This window comes from Calonectris borealis, chromosome 4, assembly GCF_964195595.1.
Source record: "Calonectris borealis chromosome 4, bCalBor7.hap1.2, whole genome shotgun sequence".
NCBI lineage: Eukaryota > Metazoa > Chordata > Aves > Procellariiformes > Procellariidae > Calonectris > Calonectris borealis.
In genome coordinates, this window is record NC_134315.1 from 78,705,086 (window position 1) to 78,728,026 (window position 22,941).

General features: G+C 38.6%; 1 protein-coding gene across 3 annotated transcripts in view; it reads left to right on the plus strand.

Annotated features, from left to right (window-relative positions):
• The window catches only part of TRPC3 (transient receptor potential cation channel subfamily C member 3), a 46,108-nt gene extending 23,340 nt beyond the window's left edge, over positions 1-22,768 (plus strand). Inside the window, exons 4-13 of one of the 3 annotated variants that reach the window (XM_075150244.1) lie at positions 6,553-6,717; positions 9,588-9,804; positions 11,491-11,724; positions 13,037-13,301; positions 15,385-15,580; positions 17,386-17,595; positions 18,011-18,094; positions 19,115-19,190; positions 21,351-21,386; positions 21,822-22,768. In XM_075150244.1, the coding sequence (XP_075006345.1) occupies positions 6,553-6,717; positions 9,588-9,804; positions 11,491-11,724; positions 13,037-13,301; positions 15,385-15,580; positions 17,386-17,595; positions 18,011-18,094; positions 19,115-19,190; positions 21,351-21,361 (1,458 nt within the window). In that variant the 3' untranslated portion in view covers positions 21,362-21,386; positions 21,822-22,768. The remainder of the gene's footprint in view (positions 1-6,552; positions 6,718-9,587; positions 9,805-11,490; positions 11,725-13,036; positions 13,302-15,384; positions 15,581-17,385; positions 17,596-18,010; positions 18,095-19,114; positions 19,191-21,350; positions 21,387-21,821) is intronic. The other 2 variants (XM_075150243.1, XM_075150242.1) reach the window with 2 other exon arrangements.
• Positions 22,769-22,941: the final 173 nt, after the last annotated feature.

The following is a 22,941-nucleotide window of genomic DNA, read 5'->3' on the forward strand; positions in this document are numbered from 1 at the left end:
AATACAGTTCAGAACCTACAAGACTAATGATCTTGGTGGAGGGAAATAAATAGATGGTGCAGAGTTGTTACTATGTTCATCCATGTGCTGTTCCCTGTAAATGGCCATTAAGAGGGTATGACAAGGACTGAGCCAGGAAATGTCTCTGCCGTGGTGGTCCTTTGATGCTGGGATTGGCTCCATTAAAACTGTGGCAAATTATAGCGATATTCTGACTGTAGAACAGATTCAGATGTGGGAACTCCACACGGGATGCTTTCAACCCTGTAACTGTAGGAAGAAGACAAGGATGTAGCTTATGTTTCTTAGCTTTCAGTATTTCTAGCTGCACTTCTGGGTCAGCTACGTTAAGGTCAGTTTACTGCTGCAAGACAGGTAATACAGCCAAACAGAATTGTAGGTCCATGAAATGGTTAATGAGCCGTATGCCCTTTTCAGAGGGAGGAGAGACAGGAAAAAGCATATGACAAGTGAGCAAATGTGCTCAGAAGTTCACTGCTAGGGAAATGGAGTTTTTTAATTCTATTAATAATGAAACTCTTGCACTTAATATCCTAGGCACTGCATTAAAGTGTAGCCCATCTTATAAACAGGATATGATTTTGAAGCTAAGGTTCAGACGGAAACTGCAGCCCCGATAGTGAAGGACTAAGGGAATTAAACTAAGAAAAACTAGTTAGAACAAGTAGTCTTGCTCTGTATGCTGAATTGCTGCTGCAGTAGTGCTTTTAATATTGTATCTTAACTCTGTCTTTAGATTGCCAACAAAATTTCAGAGAAGTTGCTGACACTGGGCCAAGTTCTGCAGTTCTTGCTGAGATAAAAATCGGAGTAGAATTTCCAAGTGAAATCAACAAGAGTTTGAGTAAAGTCACAGGATTTAATTTTCAGACACTGAAGTTTCAAATTGATAGATAAGAAAGAAGATTCAGAATTCTCTTTGTGTGTTGTTGTGCTGGTTTTGGCTGGGGTAGAGTTAATTTTCTTCATAGTAGCTAGTATGGGGCTATGTTTTGGATTTGTGCTGGAAACAGTGTTGATAACACAGGGATGTTTTCGTTACTGCTGAGCAGTGCTTGCACACAGTCAAGGCCTTTTCTGCTTCTCACCCCACCCCACCAGCGAGGAGTCTGGGGGTGCACAAGAAGCTGGGAGGGGACACAGCTGGGACAGCTGACCCCAACTGACCAAAGGGACATTCCATACCATATGACGTCATGCTCAGCATATAAAGCTGGGGGAAGAAGAAGGAAGGGGGGGACATTCGGAGTGATGGTGTTTGTCTTCCCAAGTAACTGTTATGCGTGATAGAGCCCTGCTTTCCTGGAGATGGCTGAACACCTGCCTGCCGATGGGAAGCAGGGAATGAATTCCTTGCTTTGCTTTGCTTGTGCGCACGGCTTTTGCTCTACCTATTAAACTGTCTTTATCTCAGCCCACGAGTTTACTCACTTCTACTCTTCTGATTCTCTCCCCCATCTCACCGGGGGGGGGGAGTGAGCGAGCGGCTGCGTCGTGCTTAGTTGCCAGCTGGGGTTAAACCAGAGCAGTTGTGTGTTTGTGTATCAGTGTGCCAGGATCTGCTCCTGCTATGTCTGAACTCAGTCATTAGGATGTTAGGAATAAATAACACTATAATCACTCTTAGTCATACAGAAAAATATTTACTGATGACTTGGTTCATGGTCATGAAACTGAATGCATCTGAAGTGTTACAGTCAATTATGCCCAGAAAAGCAGCTGAATTAAAATTGGGATTTTTTTAGTGACCACATACTGTCCTCATGCATCTTTCTTGTTCACTGGGGTTTGGTTTGGATCCCAAAATATTAGATAAATGTCATAATAAGATCAACATGTAATGAAAAGTAAGAAAGTAGGATGCATGGAAAGTAGGATGAGAGAAGAGAAATGCAGAAGGAACAAGGTTGTAAGGTGATGTGATTGGTAGGTGAAATATGATGTGAATCTACTGTTCTCAGAGGAGATAAAGCTGGGGAGGGGGAGGGACAGATGTACGGGCGGGGAAAAAACATAGAAGAGGTTGCAGTTGCTGAAGATAAAAACAACAAAATCATAAATTCAAATATTTCAGCAGAGCTGGAGAGAAGGATGAGTTTCAGAGCTTTTATGGATGGGGGAGGTGACACGAGTTGCTCTGAGGGCTTGGAAGTGGTGCATATTGTGCAGTTGCCAACAGTTAAATAAGTTGCTAAGATCTTCTCGAGAGCCCTTAGAGTTACTGCCGGAGACGAACTTGCCATAACCATTGGCATCTTATTCACTAACTCCTCCCTTTTCTGTGGAAAATTATAGCACAGGCAGATCTCCTCTTAGCGTCAGATCAAAATGTTGTTAGACCAAGATAATAAACCAGTGCATAGCTCTGGGTGAGATGCAAGAGGGCCTGTGGGCTGATTCATAGCCATAGGCGAGCTCCCTTAAAGCTCCTTTACTGTTTCTTCCCATTCCCTCTGGTAATAAGGGAAATTATGTGGGTGTTTCTTCTCTCTCCTCTTCCTTACACTTTTAAGGTTGCTTTTTAAAAATGTCTTTGTAATTTGAAATAATTATGTACTTCCCTGTCTTTGGCCACAGTTAATCTGCTGTGGGATTTGCCCTTTGATGTCCTGAGTTGAGAATGAAATTTATCTTAGCGAAAGAAGAGACCGGAGGCATATGTCAGAATGAACAAACACACAAAAACCAGTCTCTTTTTCAAATGGGCTAGGCTGGCAGTTTTTATGGTGCATAAGCTTCAAAGGTGACAGGCTAATAAAAAGAATACAAACATAGTTCAAGTTGACATTAATTTCTTAAAAGACTTTTAAAATCTTTTTATTTATATCTCTTGGCCGTTCCACACTACAGATACAAACTGCATTAATGTGTGATCTAACTGGTTAATGAATCACACACCAAAATACTTTGGGACTTTCATTTTCGAGCGAAGTAGATTAAAATATGAAGATTGCTTCCCTTTTTAAAGTTCATGCAACAGCTTCAGATTCCTCCTCTTGAGAGATTTAAGATTCCATGTTTTCATTGCCAATGATTTAATTTGATTTTTTTTTACAAAGTCTGCCCTACTGTACTACCGTATGCACTTTTTAATGAGATTTGGAATATAAATGGAGTTTTGCAGGCAAGACCTGGCAAACAACAGTGTATATAGTACATTATGATCTCAACAGAGTACAAAGGATAATAAAATGGATATCCAAGGTTTGCAGTAAGGGTTGTTTCTTTTTTTTAAGTATAAGCAACTCAGATCAAATCTCACTCTTAATCCAAAACGGAATATCAAAGTTATCAGAATTATTTTCAAATCCTTTTTGTGAAACTGCCTAGCATTTTTTACTCCGATTTACTAGTTATTGTCAACCAATGTGACAAGTATATTACCAGATTTCTTGAAATTGCTGTGATAACTAGGCTGTTTCCCCTTGTGCTTAACTGATGTCCCACATGCTTTTGTGATGTGGCAGTCTCGCAGGACATGGTAAAATAGTAATAGTGGTAATGGTGAGTACGATAACACTTCAGAAATGGACTTAACCAGAAATGTAAATATAATGGTGTCGTGGTTTAACCTGGCAGGCAGCCAAATACCACGCAGCCGCTCACTCACTCCCCCCGCCCCCCCAATGGGACGGGGAGAGAATCGGAAGGGTAAGAGTGAGAAAAACTCGTGGGTTGAGATAAAGACAGTTTAATAGAACAGAAAAGGGAGAATAATGATAATAAATAATGATAGAATATACAAAATGAGTGATGCACAATGCAATTGCTCACCACCCGCGCTGACCGATAACCAAGTAGCGATCGGTACTTCCTGGATCACGCCTACCCTTCATATACTGAGCATGACGTCACATGGTATGGAATACCCCATTGGCCAGCTGGGCTGGCTGTCCTGATTATGTTCCCTCCCATCTTGTGTACCTAGCTCAGTCAGTAGGCACGGGAGCTGTCCTTGGACTAGGAGGGCACTTAGCAACAACTGAAAACATCAGTGTGTTATCAACATTCTCCTTGTACTAAATCCAAAACACAGCACTAGGAAGAAATTTAACCCTATCCCAGCCGAAACCAGGACAAATGGGCAAAGAACACAGGGAGCTATAGAATTCTTCCCTCCCACCCCTTATGTGTCTTCAGTAGCAGCACCCAACGTGCGCTACACGCTCCTGGTTACACGACATGATCCTGATGGAGTGGCTGCACAGTCTCCACTGTCCACATTGCTTCATCCTAAAGAAATACAACAGTGCTTTAAAAATAGAGAGATATATGCTCACCCTTCAAGAAACTCGACCAAAAGTGATTTTAGTAAAATAAAACTTAAGCATATCTAAACAAATGCAGTTGTTGGCAGCAGCTTGTTTTATCGTTCCGTAACTAATTTGGGAATCATTTCCCTGTGAACATACTGAAATCTTACTGAAGCTAGGAAAATAACATTTGCATGTATTTCCTGCATAGGAGAAAGATGGCAGTTGACTGTTTCTGGTTTTTTTTTGTTTTTTTTTTTTTTTTAGTGGGTACTAGAACCTTAATATGTGCCAGTTTAGTATCTTAACATTTCAATCTCTGCTACCTTTCAATTTGTGGAAGAATTTGTGGAAGCTAGGGATGAATGAAACTTACACAAAAAGCACAGGAGAGCAAGTTTGTGTTGTAGTAACTGTCTGAGGAGAAGTTGAGCATTAATCCTAAGCCTGTTTTTCCACTTGTCTGATTGTCTCTTCGTGACTAGATCCTGATAAATTGACTTGATGCCCTATTTCTTTGTCTTGATGTTTTTCTGGCTTCCCCCCCACCCTATTTTAGGGACATGGTGTAGTGGGTATGGTGGTGTTGGGTTGATGGTTGGACTCAATGATCTTAGAAGTCTTTTCCAACCTTAATGATTCTATGATTTTAAAGCAGTTGGTTACAAAAGGCCTTGATGATGTCTTGGCTCTGCTTAGTTAAGGTCAGTTGAAATTTCACCATTGACTTCAGCGTTCAGTGGGCGTCAGAGTTAGGTCAAAAGAGAGTAAGTATATTTGAAAATTGTCTTCCACGTGTCCATGTCTGGGTACAAGAAAACTAAGTACCAAAATTTGGGTGTAGGGTTGAACATTCCAAAAATGGCCCGACATTCAATGAATCGAAATTCAGTGGTAGCCGTGTATGCTTAGACTACTGACAATCAGTTTAAATGCCTGAATACATCAACTTTTGGTCATTTTATCAGAGACTATATTTATTCAGATATTTGTACACATCTACTCTTGTGGTTTCCTCTATTAAGTTTGATACCTTTTAGTCCTTCTGCTATAGAAGTAAATGAGCAAATACTTAATATTGATAAATAATGTAAACTAATCAGCAAAGATAAAAATTCTCATAAAAGAATTCATTAAAAATAAAATTATCTTGCTCAGAAATCACTGAAATGTTTATATTTTTAGTTAAAGGATACACCTCAGATCTTATTTGAGCCTTCTGCAGTGTGTTCTTAAGCTGTTAACAGCTCATTAAAACACAAAGAATAGCATAAGACTGTATAGTGATAACAATCTGTACATTCAGGGTCCTTTAAGATCTTAAAATAGTGAAAAAGGAAAAGTTGTTTTTGAAAACTGTCAAATTTGAGGATTTAATATTTTTCAGCTGAGATAGTATAGAAGGCATGAACTTAGAGAAAATACAAAACTGTACAGCAAAATACAATCTATTACAGAGTCCTTAAAGCTTCATCAAAACCATAAGACCATCTTTTCATCTGGTTCACAAAATGGAATTTCCTTGTATTACTGAATGCTAAGTTTTATTTTCCACAAAACATAAAGATGTATTTGTAGGATGTAGCTTCTGATTATTTTTCAAATTCCAAGCACATCTAAGTAGACGTGATAGCTAGCACCATTGATGGTAGTAAGAGAGAAGAAAGCCTTTCAGTATTCATCTCTGTGTGTTCTGGTGAGGTTTAAAATTTTGTGCTGTACTTTTGCTTCATTTATTTCTTGCCTCAGTAAGTTTTAGACTGAAAATGTATAGATGGTTAAGGAGGTATTTGGAGCCTTTGTCAAAGAACCAAATCAAATGGCAGTGATGTTTGAGGAGGCCTGTGAAGAGCATGTGCAGGAAGGGGAGAGGCTAACGGTGGGTTATGGTCAGACCAGAATTTTCAGTCTCAGCAGAAATTCTGCATGTACCTTGTATCAGCTTGATTTGCTGAGAAATTATTGGAAGTTAGGACTGAGGTTCCACTCTGACAGGATCCAGGCGGGTAGGTGAAGCTGTTGTAATAATGCATAAAAGGCTTCTATTGGCAATGGCTGTCCAGTGTGCAATCTTGTCCCCAAAGTGCTGCTTTAAATCAGCTCAGCAGTTTCTTCTTTATTTATTAACCTTTATTTTAAAGGAAAGGAGAAAAAACATGGTTCTTAAGGTCTAAATTAACACCAGATATTTAAGGTGATCATGATCATGTATGTAGCGGTTATATAACTCTTCTTATAAATTATAATATGTCTTGGTTTTCTTTCTTTTTCTTTACAGTTTGTGGCCCATCCAAACTGTCAGCAACAGCTACTGACTATCTGGTATGAAAATCTCTCAGGATTACGGGAGCAGACCATAGCTATCAAGTGTCTGGTTGTGCTGGTTGTGGCATTGGGCCTTCCGTTTCTAGCCATTGGTTATTGGATTGCACCATGTAGCAGGGTACTGATTTTTATAAATTACGTATCTTGTACTGTTCTGGGAGCTGTTTTTCAATTTCTGGCATTCAAAATGTAATATTGTACCTCTAATTCTGCTGCTTCCAAATTTTAACTAATTAATGATATTTTTAGTAATCGCTAGTCTTGAGCCAAAAGATACTATTTGTTTTATTTGCACAGAAAAGAGGGGACCACAGTGATGAAGCATGAAAATAAATTGTTATTAAGTTTAAAGAAAGAAAAAAAACCCTTCTCTGAGAGCTTTTTTTTCTTTTTTTAAATTTCCGTAGATTCCGTGCTCACCTCACAATCTGTGCTATGTAATTGTATGTGTGTTAGTAACATGGATTTTTAAAAGTCACCACTCAGATTCTGTATTAGATTTCCTCTGATGGCATCTTAAGATCTGATGCTGTTCCCATATAAGCCATTAGCAGAACATCTGTTGACTTCACTGATGCAGAATTTAATCTTAAGTAAAATATTTGTTATTCCTGCCCTAGGAGGTCTGTTTACCAGGTGAACCATAGAGCAGAAATTAAATTAAATGCAGTATTCCAACCACGTGGTAGGGTATATTCGTAAAAGAGTGCAACTGTAAACTCTTACCTCTTTAAAATTATATGAAATGTATGGGTGCTTCCAGCTTTCCTGATGATCTCACATTGAAAATAATAGCAGTTTCTTTGAAATCTTTATAGTCTGTAGCATGTGAATTGTCTGCAAATGAAGCATATTGATAGATCTTTGGCAAATCAAAAGAAAGAATATTTCTCTCTTATGTTAACTTTTTAAAAAGTTTTATATAAATTTACTTCTGTGCTGAATGTGGTCTTTCAATTGTATTTCCTTAACAAGTGTACAGCAAAGAAATGTGAGTTTCACTCATTTATATTTTGCTGTTGTAGTTCACTTCAAAAAGGATAAGATTTTGCTCATCTCCTGCATATTTCAAGGGAACCTGATGTTTTCTCTGGGTTAAATATTTATTTACGTTAAAGATAAACCTTTATGAAAATAGTAGAATTGTTACTTTCATTTTTCTCTGAAAGGTCACTTTCCATGAATATCTGTAGTAAAGATATTCCTCACTCACAGCTCCATATCATAGAAATGTGTTAATATATTTTTAGCTGGTGTCTAATATGGAAAACTGATATTTGCCTTGAGGTTTAATTCCCAGTACCAGAAACACCTGACATTTTTCCTAGTGCTCATGTCAAATAAAAGTACTGTACATTCAGATCAGTTGTTTGATATTGTAATTTCAAAATGCTTTCTAAAGGTCAGGAGCAGGAAGGGAACCTGAGATTGTTTGCATAGGTAGTAAATGCTGTTTAGTGTGTGCTGGTCCACTTAGTTCATAGTAGCTGACCCCAGTTTCAGGAAAACCATTCCTTGAAATAAGAAAGCTACTTCCAGTTCCCCATCTGCTGAACTCGTTTTTCTCTTCTTATATGATACTGCTGATAATGCAGCTCTTCACAGGGGATTTTGGAATATCGCTTAATATTGGTGATGTAAGTTTATCACATTAGAACTGTGTATTGACATTAATAAAGGTTGGGCATTATCTGCAGAGTAGTATATTGTTCTATTGTACTGTTGAAGGAGACAGGAGGCCTTTGGCCTTAAGAGGTGTGCAGCAGCTAAGACGAAGTCTGTCTAGCATCTGCCTTGTAACACCTTGTGCAGAGATGGGACAAGCATTGTCCCGCTCAGGCCACAGGAAGGAGGTGTATTCCAAAGGTACTACTCCTCCCAAAGAGAAGTAGGCTGGGAAGGACAAGTAAACCTACATGTGCATTCCCCCCTAAGAGGTCTCCAAAGAGCGTCGTCAGGGAATCTCAGTGCCATCTCTGTGCTTGAGGCAATGCACCAATTGCTGTCTGTGGTGCAGCCTCACTGATACCCGCATTTTTTGAATACGGGGTGGGAGTTGCAGCAGCACTGGCACACGAGACCTTCACTGCCTAAATAAAGGATACTGGCAGTATTGCCCTCAGAGGAGTGGGCTTATAGCGTAGCACTTCTGACCCTGGCTTGCAGGATAAGGTTAGTACTGATGGGATCACTGGCTCTTCTTTTTCATACAGTGAGTAGCAGCGACAGGCCCATTGCTCTTTCCAGTGTGGTCTTCTGGAGGCAGCCGGTCCTCTTTTCTGGTGTGGACAGACTGCCTCTGCTGTTGCTGTTTTGTCCTTCTGCCAGATGCAGATGTTAATGAAATCAGCTGAACTTATTTGAAAATAGTAATATTTCTGATCTTGTCTTTGCTAGTCCACTAAGATGGAATGGTCAGTATTTTTAGTAGACACAGGTTATTTATTTGGCACTTATAGCTCTGAACGTACATTCTGTGGATGGAATACAGTAGCCAGAGATGAGAAGATGTGTCTTTAATTTTTTCTAGAGCTATAGTCATAGACAAGCTAATAGTACGCTCTTGTGGGTAAGGAAAGCATTTTGCTACTTGGAGAATTCATTTATTTATTTATTTATTTTCCATGGGCTTGCTTCCGCAGATACTGATTGGTATCTGTGGGCATTAGATCAAACTCTTTCTGGTCACAGCCATTGTATGCTTGTAATTCCTTGGAGTGCTTCCCCTCAAACATTGCCATCTAGAGTTTATGGAATAACACGAACACTCACTAACAGGACAACATACTCAATGAGGCTGCCTTTGGGAGACTTTTATCTGAAATGGTAAAGCATCGCAGTTCAGTGCACTTGAAACAGTATCCTTTAAAAACGATGTTTCAGACTGTCCTGAGCTCTGAGTGCCCATTTATGCTTCTGGAATGCCTGATGAAAGAGTTTTTTTTTCTTTGAGAAAACTGAGTGACTGCTTTCATTCTGCCTTTGCAGCTTGGAAGAATTCTTCGAAGCCCATTTATGAAATTTGTGGCACATGCAGCATCCTTCATTATTTTCCTAGGCCTGCTGGTGTTCAATGCTTCAGACAGATTTGAAGGTATAACAACGCTACCGAATGTCACTGTTACTGATTACCCTAAGCAGATCTTTAGGGTGAAGACTACCCAGTTCACCTGGACAGAAATGCTGATCATGGTATGGGTACTTGGTAGGTATATTGCCCCTTCATCTTTATCAACTGTTTTCCTCCAGATATAAATTCTAAAAGAAAGGAGAGAAGCCCAGGTCCCAAACTTTTGCTCCAGCCGCTGCACGGTTAGAAGAAACCCTTAGGGCAGATAACAGTGCATTAGACCTGGCGAGAGCATCAGAGCATCTCTGTGCTGCCCCCTCTTGCAGCATAGGGTAAAATTTTGTTTGCTGATTTGCCACACTGGTAATTCTGGCATTTGTAACAGGAGCACAGGTTTGCTGAAGAGAACACCACAGAAATTATACTTTACTGAAGAGGTTTTCTTAAGTAGTATCAGGAAGCCTATGCTGCTGTACGTGGCAGAAGGTCAGGAGTTCCTACTGCTCGGTGTTAATGTGCTAGCACACCAGTGCTTATGTGGCATTGCTGCCTAGGTAGCATTTGGGGAAATCACAGTTTTTACCAGTGTCAAGGGCTAATGAGTCAGTTCTCATTACTCTGTTTTTTTTTTTTCACAAAACATGATCAGCCTGATTGAAATTTTGTATGGCAGAAAATGCTATCTTCTAGCATTTCATCAAAGTCAGATGCTTTACGTAGCAAAATGACGGTTAGCCACATGATAATGTAGCCTTCTCAGCTTTTTACAGGCTGTGGAAGAGAAAGGAAGTGTTCCTGTGGCTGCTACATGAAGGTGCCTCGCTTTGCCTGTTGAATCACCTATATCTCCTTGTTTAAGTACTGCTTCATCTTAAACTATGTTAGGGTAGGGAGATGCGTATCCCTTGTATGCTGCATTTTGGTAGTCCCAGCATATACTTGTGGGGAGCAGAAGGCAAGGACTGAGATTTTGGTGGTCTCTAGGACTCAGTCACTGTGAGAAATTTCTTGGTCACTCAAGAGACGTCCAGCCTCAAGCCAGTCCAGTGCGTGGCTGCTGTGCTTGTGGTTGGGATGGCAGCAGTACCCCTCTGAATTACCCAGCCAGGGAAACAAGAAAAGAAGTTCTGAGGTTGTGGTTTTGTTATTTGGGTTTTTTTCTTAAGAAACTTTTTTGAAGTAAGAAAAAGTCTTGATTCCCAACAACTACATCTCTAGGTTATGATGAGGCTGTGATCTGGATTAATTCCACATAAATTAATTTCTGAGGAGAAGCTTGAGTAAGAGAACTGAATTGCACATAGCCAAGTTACACTTTCTATGCTGAAAAGCGTCTTACTCTGTAAAGTGGAGAACCAGTAGTATAATTGTGCCATTTATATTTGGTCATCTGTGTAGTTGGGTAGTTGTGCTCCTCTGTAAAAATTAATCCTTCTGATTCAGAAGTGGTTTATGAATGCAAATGTTAAGGAAATTAGAGGAGTTCTTTTTCCACATTTAACATTTTTCCTTCTTTAGAGGTACAGCTACTGTTACATTTTTAGGCCATAATACTTTCACTGCAAAGTCGTGGCTCTATACTACCCCATGTGGAGATGTCTGAACTTTATCCCCGTGTATCAATTAATACCCTGCCATTTGATCAACCCTGTTGAAACCAAGAGAGCCTTACTCAAGGTGTATGATGACGCTGTGACACTGCAGATAAGAGAATTTTTGCTCCACTGGTACCACCTGGTTTCATGAAATGAGAGAATGCAGAGAGTTTAAATGAAAAGAGTTTGGCCAACATTGCTATGTTGTTTTCATTTCTTGCTGCAGGTATGATGTGGTCAGAATGTAAAGAGCTGTGGCTGGAAGGACCCAGGGAATATATTTTGCAGTTATGGAACGTTTTGGATTTTGGGATGCTGTCCATTTTCATTGCCGCTTTCACAGCGAGGCTTCTGGCATTCCTGCAGGCCACAAAAGCACAACAGTATGTGGACAACTACATTGAGGAGAATGACCTCTCTGAGGTCACACTTCCTCCAGAAATAGAATATTTTACTTACGGTGAGTTTAACTTTTCTGCAACACAGATCTGAACATAGAAAAACTGGTAGGATGCACTAGCACTTTGAAGCCTTAAGATGAATATTTGCATGTGTTTGTGTTCATAGCATTGTCTAACAATTTCTGCCTCAATTTTTTGTTTCTATGCTATTTAAACAATAGTTGTTATGATGCTAATTTGACAAATAAGTTTGCTAATATATTAAAACCAAACAATAGGCATAAGAACAAAATCAGTTCAAATGTAGCTGTCCATAATTTTGTTGTAACTGTTTATCCTAGAGCTAAATTTGACCCTCTTAATTTTAAACATTTGCAAACTATATTTTATTTTTGGCTTAATGCACAACAGATAAAATTTTGATGTGATTTTTTTTTTGTTTGGTTCAGTTGTTTGATACAGTTATTCATATTCGTAAAGATCTATCAGCATTTCGTGCTGAAGGAAGGATGCTGGCCCAGTAAAGATCTGCTCGAATAGAATAAATGTACTAAATAGTTATTGCAGTGCAGAAATTGTAATTAAAGGTGTGATGAATCTCTATTTGCAACCCCAGCAAAGGCTGTATTTGTTGCTGATGGTGTATTTTAGCATATGCTTTATGAACTTCAATATATTATAATAGCAGACTTGGTTTTGTTATTTAATTGCTATATAATCAATCTGAATTTGTACATATGTAAATACACATTTAGAAACACATTTTAATTAAGTGTTATTTTGCTAAGATGGTGCATTAATTCACGTAATAAAAAATTTATGAATTTATATAAAACTCAATTGTTTCTGTGCATATTATGTGTAAAAACCACAATCCTACTTCCATTGAGGTAAATGGCAAAAATCTATATGATTTCAGTGGGAACTAGGTTATATCCTGAACTTGTAACAATGGCAAAAGCTTGGTGTCATTAATAAATGAAATTGTTCATCAACGAAGATTTTAGCTTCCCATCAATAAAACATAAAATATGAATAAATTTCTGGCTTTAGCATAGTGCTTGTTAAGATAGCTAATAATACAGTCATGTTAAGAAAAGCAATAAGGAATTATTTATTGTTATATAGTTCAGGTTAAAACGCAAACTGTAGAAGAAAATGTTATGTTTCTTCTAGCAAAAGGTAATGTAACTTAATATTAATCATTTGTGACTTAAAAGAAATAGGAATAGAGTAGCAACTACAGACTTCACATATTTGTCTCAACTAAATTCAGACACGTTCATGGAAAAATCCTATCAAGATTTATTTTTCAACATTGTGATAAATGAGTAACTCCTTATATTTACCCCTATATTTCATATCTTCCAGCTAGAGATAAATGGCTCCCATCTGATCCTCAGATAATATCTGAAGGCCTTTATGCAATTGCTGTCGTTCTTAGCTTTTCTCGGATTGCATATATCCTGCCTGCAAATGAGAGTTTTGGGCCCTTGCAGATTTCACTTGGAAGGACTGTTAAGGACATCTTCAAGTTTATGGTCCTTTTTATTATGGTATTTCTTGCATTTATGATTGGAATGTTCATACTGTATTCTTACTACCTTGGAGCTAAACTAAACCCAGCCTTTACAACGTAAGTATGAAGTTATGTTTAAGTAAAAAGCTGATACGAAGCTTTCAGGTTTTTCACTGAGGTAACAAAGTCTGCGAGATATTGTGTGCTCTCTCCTAGCATTAAAATAGAACTGAAGACAGTTGAAGTCAGCGGGAAATCAGGTATCTCGGAACCTTAGAAAGCAGAATACAAAAGACCAATTCTTTCCTACTTGTATAATGGAAGCTTTCACTTCAGTCTAAAATAATTTTACCTGTATATTATGTTAATCACACGGACACGTGGACAACTAATTGCAAGAAAATATTACTGATACCTTCTGAATTACATTTTCCCAAAGCAACTGCTGGAATCGTAATCTTTAACTGGGCTCTGTCAGACCTAATTGATACCTATAGAGATTTAGCCTAGATGTCAATAATAGGCCTCTAAATAATGTAATTTGTCAAGAAACAGAGCTAGTGATTCTGTAGATGGCATGTTTCTCTCTTAGACCGGTACTGAAACAAATCTATAAACTGCCTTGGACTCTTTTGGATCCAGATCTACAATCTGCATGATAAGTGCTTATTATCGTTAGTCACGTGGGTACAGAAGAATGGTAGTTATAAATCTGTCTTCATGCAATGAGATTGCTTGCTATGATCTCCAAAGTTTTTTTGTTTGCTTGGTTTTTTTACTTCCTGAAACAAGGTGATGCTGGAAGTGATAAATATAGGACGCTCCAAACCAGAAGTAATTCCACAGGATGGTGAAATTCAGAACTTTTCCTTTTCTCCCATCTTTCTGCAGGAGACGTAACTTCTGTAAAAACTGCCATATTTTCATGTAGTTGATTCCATGACTTCTCCTTAATTGGAGCCTGATTTTTGCACTTATTCCTACTCATGGTCTTTTCTTTAGATAAATAATGAAATATAATGACACTTTTGTTACAGTATTTGATATCAGGTGTCTAGTATGCATACTATTTGAATGCTTATTAATATTCATTTCTTAAACAGCAGTGTTATTTTACTAGACTATACATCCATTCACATATTATTTGCATTTAAAAATCATTTATCAGTGTTAAAACAGGTAATTCAAGATATGTGCACCGGCGTATTTTAGTTATGCTTATTAAAATACAGCTGTCTGTTGGTTCACTTTTTGGCAACACGGAGGAAGAAGTCACTTCCAGTAAATTCTGTAGAGTACAATGGAAGGCACATCAAAATCTTTATTGAATATCAACATCTCTTAGCTTGCATTCATTAGCCCACCTCTCAGCGAGGCAAGATAGAGCTTTACAGTGGGCTGTGTCCTGACTGCATGACAAGTCAACCTGTAGCAATGTTTCCCGAGTGGAAAGAGGAGTGGCAGCATGAGGAGGAGAGCTTGAAGAGAATCCTCTCTCAAAGGCCCTAAAGGCTTGAAGAGCTGTCTGGCAGCTGTCTGAGAGCCCTTGGCAGATCAGTTCCTCAGGAATCGTCCTGATCATGGGGTGGGACAAGAGTATAGAGGCTGTGGGTCCTGGACCCAGAGCCCTAAGGGTATTTAGGTGCCTGCCTCCTGTTGAAGTGCCTGGCTCCTACTGATTTCAACAAGTCTTGAACAAATCCCATGAAATCTGTTTGGTTTGTCAGTTTTGTTGCTGAACCTGCTGCTACCCACTTCTGAGTGCACCCTTCCTAATGGAAGATTTAATCAGAAGCTTTTGAAAGGAGTGCAGCGGTTTCCTTCCCATCAGCCCCATCTTTAGCTTTATTAGGACAGGGAAGGTCTGCCCCCTGCGGAGTCAGACTGGAAAAATAATGAGATTAGAATATGCTTCGTCTCAAAACCTGGAAATATAATACCTTTCTAATTCCTGGACTGTTGTTTTGCAACAGTTTTGTTGTTATTACAACTATATTATCTATGATGGATAGGTGGAGGACAGTGGAGAAAGTGAACATACTGTGAAAAATATTTTCTTGCATGTTTGTTGTTTTGATCAGTGCTCTAAAAACCTGGTTCACAGACGAATTACCTGAGATAGTTTATCACTTACTGTAAACACAACTTACGTATTTATTTGTGTAGTTAGTAATAATGCCTTCCTCTTTTTTTCCTGCAGAGTGGAAGAAAGTTTCAAGACCTTATTTTGGTCAATATTTGGCCTGTCTGAAGTAACCTCTGTTGTCCTCAAATATGATCATAAGTTCATAGAGAACATTGGTTATGTTCTTTATGGCATATACAATGTAACGATGGTGGTAGTTCTGCTCAACATGCTGATCGCGATGATCAACAGTTCATATCAAGAAATTGAGGTGGGCTCTGTTCTTAAGTTGTTCTCTGTTATGTTGAAAAAGGGCAGAATTACTAGGAATTATTTCAGTGAGGGCATCTTGATATGGAAAAGTACAGTGAAGAGATTACCTCAGTAAAGGAGGTCACAAAAAATACCATGTTCCTAGGAATGACTTTATCTAACAACCCAGTCAGGCTGCAGAACCTTACAGGATCTGAACAAGTAGTTCATCTTGTGCCACATATATGCATCTAAGGAGATGTTATCCATCCAGAAATCTTAAAATCTAAAGCAATATTCAAATGAAGACTGCTGTGAAGTAGAAAACAAAGTTACTGGGCATAACATTTTAGACATGGGCGGTTCATTCCCAGTTTCCTTAGGACGCTTATTGCATGTTTCCTTAATGTAGTGCACTTCAATCTTTGACAGATCATTAGGATACAGATTAAATGCACTTTGTGTTTTTTAATGGAAATCTGGTTTTTAGTTCCAATCCTCAAACTTTTTAGCTAAATGTGCAGGAGTTAGACGCGCATAGCAATGATACGTGGACATACTTTATTACATTTATATGCCTCTGTACGTGGAGTGTGATACAGGTGCTTATCTTCAAGATTTTTGTGACTGAGTTACACTTTGCAATGCTTACATGCTTTGTTTGTAATATGTGCTTTTTTCCACTTCAGGTACCATATTAAAACTTGATTCTAGGTTTACTGAGCTTTGCCATATGCCCTGAAAACAGAGTGGCAGTATTTCTCTAAATCTGTCAAATGGCTCAGTTGAATGAATACTTGAATTTCACACAAAGTTATTGGCTGCATTGCTTATTAAAAGAGATATATTTTATTTGAATTTCATTATGATGACAAAGTATCTTCATTTTTAAAGATAATTAATTACAGTATTTAGCATCAGAGTCCAATAAAAAATAAAGAAAATTTGAAGTAGAGAAGATGCTTGGGTTTTAGAAATAAATCCCAAGTTGCTATAATGAAAGTAAAAGTATATTTATAGTGCCAGTTTTCCAGACCATGAGTTCTGATATTATTCAAAGAGTACTATGTTCGCATAGACGCGGGCGCACACCCGCACTAGCAGGAAAAAAAAAGATTATCTAAGATATAGCGTACAAATCGATATGTCATTTCCAGTATTTTCAGTGACTTCTGGGAAATGTCAGGGAATTCAGCAGGAGAAAACTAGTTATAACAAACAAACTTTTCACCTTTGGTGTAAATCAAGTCCAGCCTTGGAGTACTTCAATAAGAATGTATTAGGACAAAATCAGTTTGTCAGTTTTTAACATGATTTCTTCATGACAATGAAGTTTGTATTTTCTGTACTCCGTTACAAATCAGAGTTACTTTTCATGGTTATGTAAAAAGCTGCAAGTACTACCATTTTAAACCATGTCTGCCTTGAAGCTAATACTTCGTCACTTGTGCAAATACCAAATTCATGTCCCCACTTTAATGAGAAAAACAGGACTTTAAAAAGCAAAAAAGTTCCACTTCAAATAGCAAGGAGTTTATATGTTGGCTTTCACTCAGTGCAAAAATAACACTTATTTAAGTGGTTCACATGCTTTAATTAAGTATTGTCAATGAGGTGTTGCCATAAAGAGAAAACTGAAATTTATTTAAAATAGACTTGATAAAGTGGTTGCATTTTTGCAGAACTACTGGGAGTCTTACTAGCAAGCAAATAACATTTTATGTAAAACCAGAAAGGGCTGATATTTACAAGAAGTTTCATTTGGAAGAAGTTTTGCCTTTCATAAAAACAAAGCCATATATCTGTTTTTATATCTTAACACAGGATGACAGTGATGTAGAGTGGAAGTTTGCTCGTTCTAAACTTTGGTTATCGTATTTTGATGATGGAAAAACATTACCTCCACCGTTCAGTCTGGTACCAAGCCCCAAATCTTTTTTCTATTTCATCATGAGGATCATTAACTTTTCTAAGTGCAGGAGGAGACGGCTACAGAAAGACATTGAAATGGGAATGGGCAATTCCAAATCTAGGGTAGGTACTGAAATCTTTTCATTGCAGTGAAGAATTGTGTGTCCATTCCAACATTCTTCTTTTCTTTAAGTTTTTGGGTATAATCTGTACTTCTGATGATAGTACGGTAATTAGTCAAGCATCTATGTTCATAGACCTGTATTTCAGACTCCCTAAACGTACTGCATAAAACCAAAAAATAGCTATAAATTTTCTTAGAACAACAAGGTCCAATGACTGGAAAAACACAATTAAAATAAAAATAACTGAGTATTCAAAGACATAAATAATTCCCACAAGGAATGACCTAAATATTGACTAAAGATGCTTTCAGCCTTTCACTAGGACAGGAAAAGGATAAAGTGGGGTCAGAATGATATTCACTTCCTACTGTCAAAACCTATGTTCTATGTCTCTCTATCTTATTTCTTCCTAGTTAAACCTTTTCACTCAGTCGAACTCCAGAGTTTTTGAATCACACAGTTTTAACAGCATTCTCAATCAGCCGACACGCTATCAGGTAAGTAGATACAGTGGTCACTGTTTTGAGTAATAGAACTGTGTGAAGGTCCTAACAGAATTTTGTGTTTCAAGTACATTTTACCTTCACCAGATAAAGAAAACCTCTTGTAGAAATCAAACTCCAGGGTGCTACTGGAAAAAAGACAGTTATTGTTCAAGCCCCATTATTTTGAAGTGTTTAAAAACTAGCCCATACAAAACTTAGATTTTCCTTTGATGTCCCAGTTTGGAAAGTGTGAGAAGCAAACATCTGAAATGGATTTCTGGGGAAGGGATGTTGAAAGCATTGAGCTGACTAGGTTAGCATTACTTTCCCTTCCTTTCTTCTCATGATCTGAGATCTGACATTCAGCATTCCTGCAGATGGGAATGCTCCTTTCTGGTAAGAGGAGTCTGTCAGGTATTACCTTCCTGTCTTATTTCCAGCTCAGAAATAAAAGAGTAAATAGGAGCTTTTGTTCCCCTAGTGAAAATGTTGAAGGTATGTAATCCACCTGTGCAAATTCTGTTAGAGGAGCTAGATTAGGTATGGTAACACAGTACAAGAGTATTAGTATATACAAGGAACCCTGGCAGTTACAGTATAAAAATATAGATATAATCTTAACGAATCCTTTACAGCTGACATTGCACTGTCATACTGTAAAATCTCAGGTTTTCTTTCTTTTTTTTTTAAAAGGTAAATACTTATCTCTTGTTATTACACATCCTTTCACATGTGAACTGAGTTTAATAAAGAGTAGACCTATTCTGAAGCTACTTAAAGCCTAAATTAGTTGTGTTTAGACATATTTTCCTCTGGTCCTGTTCCCTACAAAAAGTTGTGGTGCTCTGTAAATAAGAGGTAATTGGATGAGAAAGGTGCTTTATTGTAACGACGAATCTCAGCATGTCACCAAAAAAGCCCATATGAGGCAACTGCTTGATCTGGGGCTGTTCATTCTTTCACTTATACAGATGTGAGGGAGGTAGTTAAAGAAAAGTGAATTTTCTGACCATATAACTTTTAATCTGGCAGCAAATAATGAAAAGACTGATAAAACGTTATGTTCTGAAAGCACAAGTGGACAAAGAAAATGATGAAGTAAATGAAGGTAAGAGAGACTGCGTTTGCAATATTCAGAGACAATTTTTGTCACTTGTATTAGGAATTGGTATTACAGTGGTGCATGGAGGTTTCAGGTAAAAAAGAGGGTTTATTTCTACTTCAAATGCACTGAACTCAGATAGACAGCAGTGGAAGTATCCCTGTGACAACAAAAATAGACAAGCAGAACCAAATAAGTAGAACTGAGATGTATTACGGCCCCCATTTTACAGGTGGAAAACGAGAGCACAGACACGATGCACAATTACAGAGGAAATTTGTGAGGAAGCCACAAACTGTATTCACACTTCCAGAGTCCTAGTTAGAGCTGCAGGACATCTTTCTCTCTGTTTCATTCAACTGAACACACAGTTTACCACTTTACACCATGAACTACTTGTATTACCTTCCTTCACAAAGCTGTGCGGAATTTTCATCTGTGAAGTTGCACATCATTAAGCAAAGCTGCATAGAGTTAGCTGCATGGTGAGAAAAATGACAACTGTAGCCACTGTTTTAGTGTGCGAACCGGAAATCTTTTGAGAAATGATGGATCTGAGCTTGGTGTCTGTTGACAGTGCGGAACTTCCCTGGTAGCAGTGAGGGGTGCATGCTCCAGGCGCACACCCCAGCTCCCCATCAGGATGTGACTGAGACGAATGCTGTCCTCCTTCCTCCAGTCTTCTAGGAATGAAACACAGGCCAACAAGCCAAAAAAGAAACTCTTGAGCTCTGGGCAGGTCCCCAAACAAAATAATAGGTGTGTGTGCAACACGGGGCATATTTACTCCGCACTCTAGCTAAAAGATTATCAGGCAATAGAATGATGTCCCTTCCAGGGCTGGCTCTGCTCTTGGAAATGCAACACCTCAGCTATCATTTTGTTCCCCATAGGCTGGAGGTTATAACCATCATGGTTCAGCCGGTAAGAAATCTGTGTGACCGCCACCAGAAAAACATACCTGCTTAGCATAAGTAGTTCTGGTCTGGGCTAGTTTAGTTGGTTTCGGCACACCGGGAACACTTACCACGTCGCTGTGCTGGCAGCCTTGTGCTCCCCAGCTGGTGTGCAGTGATGAACAGCTTGGGATCAGAACAGCTTTTACTGGCATGGCAGCATCAGGCGGCTGCGTGCATACATGATGTGAGGGTTGCGCTCTCAGCTAAGGCAGCATAGCTTTTATTTTGCTTGTTAGTTACTCTCTGTTTACCTGTAACGCTCTGCAGTGAGAAGCAGGGAGCAGAAAAGAAGATAAAAATTAAATCCCACTCTGTGCCTTCAAAAGGCAGCATTGTGCATTGACTGTTATCCTGACTCTTCCCCATCCAATGTGGCTGTACAGAGCTGAGCTCGTGAGTGACAAAAGCAGAGAAGCTCCTAAAAGTCCCTTCCTCTCAGTGTGCCCTTGTGCCCCTCTCCTGAATTCCCATTGCTTTCCTCCTGTTCCTGCTCTGTGATGGGGAAATCATCTACCTAGTGATTGAGGAAAAGATTGTTCTCTCACCAACAGCGCCAGGGACGTACAAGTCTTTCTGGTTCCCTGATGCCTGTTTGGTATTGGCTTATATGCGTTTAGATAAACAAGACGGTATAGAAGAATCATGGTTCATAGACATCATGGTTCTTGCTTTATCACCAATTTTCGTAGAGAAAAGTCCATTTTGAGCAAGTCAGCTAACCCCTGAACCTCAGTCTTCAGCTGCATAGCAAAGGTAGTGTGCTCTTTGTGTCACGCCCATCTCACTGGTATCCGAAGTATAGATCCAGCCTTTGAAGATACAATTTTTGAAGTCTGTTCTATTCAAAATAGAAAACTTCTGCATTCTTATGTATTGCAGCTATTTGAAACATAAGTCTAGGATTTTTTCCCTGTTTTGCATCACTAGAGAATTTAGATACTCTTTCGTAGTCTTTTATTTCATACGTGACAAATCATTTCCTGCGGTGGCTACTGTGTAAGAATTCACATATCTCACACTTGCTGGAAGAATAGTATTTGAATATTTTAAAAAGGTTCTGCTCTTGAACTGAATATCCTATAACGGAAAACTTGCTGTTGCTTGTTATGAGCCTGGCCTTGACAATTGTTGTCTTTTAAATGCGTGTTTTGTACTTGTGTCAAATTGTAACATAATTTTAAAGTGGTTGACTTTTTCTAATTCAAAGGATATTGGTAAGGAAGAGGAGAGAGACTCAGAAGCTGTGAGTTTTATTGCCAGCTCTGCCACATTTTTCCTGTGTGATCTTGGCACATCACTTCAGAAAAAACCTCTTTGCCTTTTCTCTCTAAAAGGGGGATACTAATATTTACCAGCTGTTGAGCAGTGTTGCTGTGATTAATTCATTAACCCATATAAAGCGCTTTTTGAGTCTTTGATATTCCGTGTACACGTGGAGCACAACATTAGAGTTCAGTGGACTATTAAAATACATTTGGTACTATTTAGGGGTGGAGAGACACTCACATCGCACTGAGAATAAAGAAGAGGTAAAGCCTCCTGCCCCACCCCTGTACCTGCTGCTCTCATGAACTTTTTGAGATAATAAGCTGAAATAGGCACCAATGTGACTTTACAGAACAGTGTTGAATGAACGTTAAACTTTGCTAACAAGTATTTCTTTCAATGATTAATACAGGTGAATTAAAGGAAATCAAACAGGATATCTCCAGTCTTCGCTACGAACTTTTGGAGGATAAATCGCAAGCAACAGAAGAGTTAGCAATTCTAATACACAAACTCAGTGAGAAACTAAATCCTAATATGTTGAGATGTGAATGATTCAACAAAGGAACCGTGGCTTTGACTACAGCACAACTATTTATTGGCAATAATATTTCAGTATCTTATACTTGAAAAATGTATTGTAGATTTTTAGCACTTAATAACTTTATGTACAGCTTCTCTGGAATTTAGTCTTAGGAAATTTTATTAACTCACGACAAAAAATCGCTCTCTTCATTTTAATTGTCTAAAAGCAAGAACTGTCAATTTTTTTTTTTTTTGCATTTATGCATTAAAAAGGTATAATGGTATGAATTGCTGATATTTTAACAGGTTTATGAATACGTATTGAGAATTCTTTGCACTAAATTTGCAAGAAACAATTAAAATAACAGATACAGCGTAGTACTCTGTTCCTTGCTGGGTATGAGTAGGATTTTTCATAATACCATAGATCAGTTAGAGATCAGTGGAGGATTACTTGAAATCTTTGTTCTTTATTAGTGATGCTAGTAATGTGTATAAGCTGAGAACTCATGGTACGATTGCAAGGAATTAATGAAAATCAGGTAAGTGTGAATGTAATTGTAGCAGCACTGTTTAACATGTATGTATATACACGTACCCACAACCACCGTTTCTTCATTCAGCGTATTTACTTTCAAGAAGAAGGACTAGACTTTTTTTTAAAAAAAAAACAACTTTGGAAGGGAATGTGAACTCAGTCCAAAGCTACTCTTTATGTGGTAGAAATGATTTTTTTAAAATTCAGACTCCGTGCAGGGCTGGTATTTTGTTACACTGTTCTCAACAATGCCTCGATGCTTCATTGTTAAATAAAATATTCCTACTTTACTGATACTCCATGTCGTCCCCCTGGTTTGGCACCGAAGCCTGGATGACCCAGTGGGGCCCGCTACCAGACAGACCGGCCCGCCGCCGCTGGGCCCGGCCCAGCTGCCTGTCTGGGGCACAGCTGTGCCCCGCCAGGCCGCTCCCGCGGTCCCGGGGCGGCTGACCGCCGGCCGCCGCCC